The 7,349-nt window shown below is 38.7% G+C and overlaps 1 protein-coding gene across 6 annotated transcripts in view; it reads left to right on the plus strand.

Moving 5' to 3' along the window:
• LOC126190696 (putative methyltransferase DDB_G0268948) overlaps positions 1 to 2,637 on the plus strand; it is a 125,323-nt gene extending 122,686 nt beyond the window's left edge. For all 6 annotated transcript variants that reach the window (XM_049931158.1, XM_049931157.1, XM_049931154.1 and 3 more), the window contains exon 7: positions 2,473 to 2,637. In XM_049931158.1, coding sequence (XP_049787115.1) covers positions 2,473 to 2,563 — 91 coding nt within the window. In that variant the 3' untranslated portion in view covers positions 2,564 to 2,637. The remainder of the gene's footprint in view (positions 1 to 2,472) is intronic.
• The last annotated feature ends 4,712 nt before the right edge of the window (positions 2,638 to 7,349 follow it).

A 7,349-nucleotide genomic window follows, 5' to 3' on the forward strand; every position in this document is an offset into this window, starting at 1 on the left:
CAGTAGAAGAGGAATGGGGTAGATTCAAGGGAACATTAGTAAGTGCGGTGGAAGCAATATGTGGGAGGACAAGCAACAAAAAGAGATGGAAAGAAACACCCTGGTGGAATGATAAAACAAAGGATATAGTACAAAAAAAGAATAGAGCCTTTAGGGTACGGTTCCAGGAGAGAACAGTAGAGATGAGAAGAGTACCAGGCAAGAAAGAAAGAAACAAAAAGAGTGGTAGCAGAGGAAAGAAGAAAGTGGATGGAACAGTGGACCAGAATGATGGAGGCGGATAGTGAAGGTTCAAAATAGGTGTTATATGGGATGATTAAAAGTAAGAGGAAGAACGGTGTGACAGATTATGCTCGAATAGTGAACAGAAGTGGACTAGATGTAGAGAATAAGGAGGAACTCACACCAGGTCTGGATTAGCTAAATGTTGAGATGGTGAGAGCAGCAGGAGAGGTAGGGATACTATAGCTATACTGAGTAATGAAAATTGTGTGGAGACCGAAGATGACCCCAGAAGACTGGAAGAAGGGAATAATTGTCCCGATCTTCAAGAAGGGAAATAGAAAAGAGTGCAAGAACTATCAGGGGATAACATTGATGAGTCACTGTGCAAAGATTTTTGAGAAAATTTTGGAAGCACGAATTCGGGCAAAATTAGAAGGAAGAATGAGGGAAGAGCAACATGGCTACAGAACAGGAAGGCCCACGATGGATCTAATTTTTGCTTTAAGACAACTACAGGAACAGCACTATGAATATGGAATAGATCTACTAATGTCCTTCCTGGACATTGAAAAAGCGTATGACAGTGTACGTAGAAGCAAAGTGTGGAAAGCCCTGGAGGACAGAGGAGTAGCAAAACAGATTATTTAGAGGATAAGGGAAATGTACCATGGAAGTGTGAGCAGTGTGAAAGTGGGAGGAGGGAGATCAGCTTGGACTGAACAGAAGAATGGCTTGAGGCAGGGAAGTGCACTTTCACCATTACTCTTCATTGTAGTGATGGATGATATAATGAGTGCAGTAGCACAAGTAATTCATGAAAGTAAGATGAAAGCTATAGTGTTTGCAAATGATCTGATGATATGGGGCAGTAAGGAGGAGGAAGTTCAAGAGCAGTTGGACATTGGGAATGAACAGTACAAGAACATGGGATGAAATTATGAAATTTAGTATAAGTAAGAGTGAGATGATTATCACAACAAGAAAGAAGGAGCGAGGAACAACTGGAATAACAGTTGGTGAGGAATGATTGAGGAGAGTGGAGAGTTTCAAGTACCTAGGAAGCCTGATACAGGAAGATGGAAAAAACAACAGAGAAATAAATGAGTGGGGGAGAAAAGCAGAAGCATTTTGGAAGAGTGTCAGAAGCCTGATATGGAGCAAGGATGTACCCCAAATCAGTAAAAAGGTTATATACCGGTCATACTATGTCACAATCCTGACATATGCATCAGAAACCTCAGTTATGAAAGGAACAGAGAAAAGCAAAGTACAAGCTAGTGAGATGAAATTCTTGAGAAACAGTATTGGAGTGACAAAGGTAGACAGGTTAAGAAATGAGAGGATCAGAGAGTTAATGAAGGTGGAACCGTTACAGGAGGAGGTAGAGAAATCAAGGCTGAGATGGTATGGACATGTTAAGAGAATGGAGGAGAAGAGGATACCCAGGAGGATACATGAGATGAAACTGGGAGGAAAGAGACCAAGAGGAAGACTGAGAGACAGATGTGTGAAAGGAGTAGAGGAATACGTCCAGAAAAAAAGGAGAAGACTGGAACAAGGTGAAGATGGAGAGATGGTGGCAAGACAGAAGACAATGGAGAGGCTTATGTTCCATTCAGACCTGGCCAGAGTCTGGAAACTGTCCAAGATGATGATGATGATGAGGTAAGGGAAGTGGAGGGCATTGGCGATCCAACGTGGCTTAAACTGACATTAGGTGTACAGGTCTGTAAACAGCAGCCTCAGTATGACTGATGCTTGTAGATGCCACAGTCAAATGGTAATATGTGCTGTTATAACTATGCTGAGTCTACATCATTACCCATAACAGCATGTAATTGTACAATTGGCATTTTCTACAACTGTGGCATGGTTGATGATAACTGTACTGTTAGCTGAAATCTAGATCTGTCTTGAAATACAACTTATAGTACAACCAATGTGATGCTGACCTTCTTTCTGTCCTGGATTACATTATCGTCCTGTGGCACAATTATTCCCATGGAATTAAACCTGACTTTTTCAATTGCTTGACATGTGCTCTTAAATATTGTAATTTACATAATCTCTTTGAAGTGTGCAGAAGAAACTAAAAATTGCTCTGTTTCAGAAGCATTGCAAGAATCTTCCATGACTCTGCATCTAGCACTTGAAAAGTTGTTTTATTTGTACTTAAATAATAACAAAAGTGGAATTATTAATTTTTCAGAGTTACTTGTAACTATATTTCATGTGTTTTGTTTATAGGGTTATGAATATTCTGAATGCAACATCTGCTCCTGCTGAAACAAGAATAACCATAAAATATAAATATTTTCTTATTATGGGAAGAAAATGAACAATTTCATAGGAATTGTAGCTTTTGTATCCTACTATGTGCCAAATAAAATGATACAATAAGTGTTGAAAAAATTGTATGTGGTTGTTGTTTGTACCCATTGTGTAACTGAATTCAATAAAAGTTCACCATATTGGGATATTACTTTATGGAAATAAGCTTAGCATTAAAACTTCCAGAATAACTTGTTTACTAATGAGCCAAAACATGATGACCACTGCCTACTGTGAGACTGAATGCAAACTTGTAGTGATGCGAGCTGTGACACAGTAAGAAAAATATGTAAGAAGAGAAAAGATGGATGGAGAATCCTTCTGATGCCAACATGGGCCACAAACTGAGAAATCCAGTAACATAAGTGACTGGCAAAGGGCAAATTTTTAGGGCCCAGCACCTGGAATTATAATATCTTGAAACAGTGAAGATGGTTATCTGTTCTCTGGCTGCTGTTGTGAGATAGTGAAACTATGAGTATGTGACAAGGTCTTGGACACCTCTTCACAAAATGTGAATGTGGAGGTTGGGGGCTTGCCAACTCTGCAAACAAGGATAGGCAGTGATCTGTGGCATGGTATCATTGAGACTGGACCTTGGATCAATACAGATGTGTCAACTAGTCAAATTAATCACATTTCACATGACACCTGGTTGATAAGCCATCATGCAGGTGGACCACTATTTCACATGTTCGTTTGACCATGGACTCATGCCATAGGAAACAGAATTACATGATGGTGTACTGTAACTGGAGTTCCATTGGATCTGTGGCATAATTGAAGGCATCATTATGTGACAATTACTGTGAGACACTTGCATCCCTTCACGATTTGCCTTTCCCTACGGCAATGGCATCTCCTAGCAAGAAGAAGTCACAAGGACAGAATTGTGCTACAGCATTTTGAGGAGCTTTATAGCAAAACTGACCACCAAATTTCCTTCATTTAAACCTAATGGAACACGTCTGTGACATTACAAGTCACCAATTCCAGGCCCACAAACCACCGGCCCATAATTTATGGGAATTGCATGATCTGTGTGTAAACATCTGCTGACAATTACCTCCAAAAATCTACCGAAGACTTGTCAAATCTATGTGATGTAGCATCACTGCTGTGTTGCATTCCAAAGGTGGACAAATCTGCTATTAATGGTTTGAGTCATCAGTCTATATCACTATTAGCATGTTTCAAATTACACACATTATGAATTCAGTCTCTCCCTTCCTTGCTCCCCAGCCTCTCTCTCTCTATTTCTTTTTTTTTATCTATGTATCCATCTGTCTGTCTGTCTATCTAATCTATCTATCTATCTATCTATCTATCTGTCTATCTTATCCCTTCCAGCAGATTGGACTGAAATCGGGTCCAAGCTGTTGGAGATGGCAGTCGTGTATACTTGAGGTAAGTTTGCTTGGGTGAATGTGTGTGACTTTTCTTTTCTGAAGAAGGCTTTGGCTGAAAACTAAACATGTAACAGTCTTTTTGTTGCAACTGTCTGCAACTCAACATATCATCCTTAAGGTATATAGCAATCTATCTTTTCCATAATATTGTTGAAATTTAACATAATTTTTTTTGTACTCATCTGTAGGAACTCAAATTGTTATCGTTTAGGGTCAGTTGCCACTTTCTGCACAATTTAGATATCTTGTGTAAATCATTTTGCAATTGTTTTTGATCTTCTGATGACTTTACTAGATGGTAAACAACAGCATCATCTGCAAACAATCTAAGAGAGCTGCTCAGATTGTTCCCTAAATAGTTTACACAGCTTAGGAACAGCAGAGAACCTATAACACTTCCTTGGTGAACTACAGATATCACTTAGGTTTCTCTAGATGACTTCCTGTCATTTACTAACCTTCCTGAAAGTAAATCGTGAATCCAGTTTCACAGTTGAGGTGATACCCCTAGAAATGCAATTTGATTGAAAGTTGTTTGTGTGGTATGGTATCAAAAGCCTCCTGGAAATCTAGAAATAAGGAATGAATTTGGAGTCCTGTCAGTAGCACTCATTATTTCATGTGGATGAAGAGCCAGCTGTGTATCGCAAGAATAATATTTTCTGAATCTGTGCTGGTTACATGTCAATAGATTGTATTTCATAATGTTGGAACACAGCATATGTTGCAAAACTCTATCACAAATTCGACAATGGTATTGACCTGAATTCAGCAGATTACTTCTATTTCCATTCTTGTGGATTGATGTGACATATCCATCCGCATATACACAGATATGTGTGTGTGTGCGAATGTATACCTGTCCTTTTTTCCCCCTAAGGTAAGTCTTTCCGCTCCCGGGATTGGAATGACTCCTTACCCTCTCCCTTAAAACCCAAATCCTTTTGTCTTTCCCTCTCCTTCCCTCTTTCCTGATGAGGCAATCGTTGGTTGCGAAAGCTAGAATTTTGTGTGTATGTTTGTGTTTGTTTGTGTGTCTATCGACCTGCCAGCGCTTTTGTTTGGTAAGTCTCATCATCTTTCTATTTAGATATATTTTTCCCACGTGGAATGTTTCCCTCTATTATAAGCAATGGTATATGATTGATGAAACTGGACATATTTCTCCAGCATCTTCTGATTTCTTAAGTGACTTAAGTTGATTCTCCACACCAAGAGCATCTGCTTCAACATTACTCATATACTGTGGATTCGAATTCTAGAATACTTACAGTATTATCTTTGGCCATGGAATTTCAGAAAACTCTGTTTAGTTACTCTCCTTGTGGTGCTGTTTCCAGTAACATTACAATTGCCATCACATAGTGAAGTGTTTCTTGCCACTAGTATAATTTACATATGACCAGAATCTTTTTAGGTTTTTTTGCTGCTTCTGCTACAGTGTCCTGACCTGTCTTGTGTACCATGAAGGATTTGTTCCACTTCTTATTTATTTACTTGGTATAAAACTTTCAATGCCATCATCGCTATTTCTTTGAGCTGAAGCCATATTTGTTCTGCACTTACATAGTTAGTGTGGAAGAAATGGCGAGTGTGTCTTTATCTGTTATTTAAATAGATATATTTCCATCTACTTTTTGTAGATTTAGATGTTAAAGTATTAAATCTTGCTACAACAATCTTGTAGTAACTAATTCCTATATCCATCATGATGCTCTCTATTGCCTCAGCATTGTTGTTGCTAAGAGGCCTAATACGTTACTGTTGCCATTAACACTTTGTTTGGGCTCCTGAGCTAACAGCTCCAAATAATTGTTGGAGAAGGCATTTAGTACAATTTTTGACAATGTTTGGTGCCTCCCACCAACTTTCGACATGTTGAGGAGGATTACCGGGTTGGTTGCACCAATAATCACACCCATTTAGCAATAGCCTCTCAAGAGTACTCCGTACTGCGGGGCAGGGAAAGGAGGGGGGGGGGGGGGGTGACTATGGTGTTGGCAGGGGTGGTCCATGGTCCGCGGGAGCCAGACCACGGTCAGTTCGACAGCGTCGTCGGGGAGCTGTGAGGGTAGATGTCGTGAAGGTTGCGTGTTCATATCACGTCGGGTTCACCAGTGAGGAGGATTACTGGGTTGGTTGCACCAATAATCACACCCATTTAGCAATAGTTCATTTATTAACCTTAACACATACAAGGATCACAAAGAACTGAACTGAACATGACGGAACAGCCAAAGATAATGCTTAGAGTCCAAAGATGAATGCATATCGATGTTGGTGTTGATTTCATCGGCGCCACAACGTATTTTTGTCCACATATTGAGGGTAGATTGTGGCCACCGCCAACTAGAATTGTATGAACTGAAATGAGACTCAAATTTTACTTTCATCTTTCAGTAACTATATCATATGATTCAGCAGTTTGGTAAAAGGAACCAATTACTAATTTATTCCAGTTATTGAGTATAACCTCTACCCATACAATGGGTATCCATTTCTGTTTCACCTTTAACAGTAATGAAGACCTACCTTGAGACCAGAGAAAGATTAATGAAAAGCTATACTTGGAACACAGCCATGTTCAGGTGCAAAACATAATTAATGGAGATGACAAAAAAGAAACATATGGATGTCTTAAAATGTGGTGTTACTATATGCACACTCTAAGAATACACTCAGGAAAATGGCTGATGAGATTAGATGTTTCAACAAAAATCAGCAACTAGTATTGAGTGATATCTGATTGCTTCCAAATTTAGCTAGCATATGAGATTGAAATAACCTTATTTATTGAATTATTAGAACAATTAAACACAGTGTTGTCATCTAGCTTAAGTTTGTAGCTAGCGGAATGGAATCAGTACCAGTTAACATCATTCGATTTCTACTAGTTCAGCTACTCCGATTTGTATGTGTATATATAGAAGGAGAAAATGTTTTTATAACAATACACAGCCTTATGCATTTGTCCCAGAAACATGAAATTTTGAGTGAATATCCATTACGTTAAGTAGTCACCTAATAAGAAAATATTACAACATTCAACCCTATTCACAATTCAATACACAGACTAAACATTGGTCCTAGAAACATGCAATTTGGAAGTGACATTTATTGTTTACTTTAGGCATCCACCAAGAAAACATTTATCAAAACTCAACCCCTATGTTAATAAAATGTGAATTAAAAATTTCTTTACACATTTTGCAACACAGAGAACTAATAGACACTCGGTTTGCCTATATATGCCTTAGATAAAGGCAATCTGAACAGCAACAAATGTAAACAATAGGTATTAATGGAACAAGAATAGCAATTCCCCTCCCCCCCCCCAAATGGTAAAGAACATTGTTGACAAATATGTATTGTATAAAGCCTAGC

The sequence above is a fragment of the Schistocerca cancellata genome, chromosome 6 (assembly GCF_023864275.1).
Source record: "Schistocerca cancellata isolate TAMUIC-IGC-003103 chromosome 6, iqSchCanc2.1, whole genome shotgun sequence".
NCBI lineage: Eukaryota > Metazoa > Arthropoda > Insecta > Orthoptera > Acrididae > Schistocerca > Schistocerca cancellata.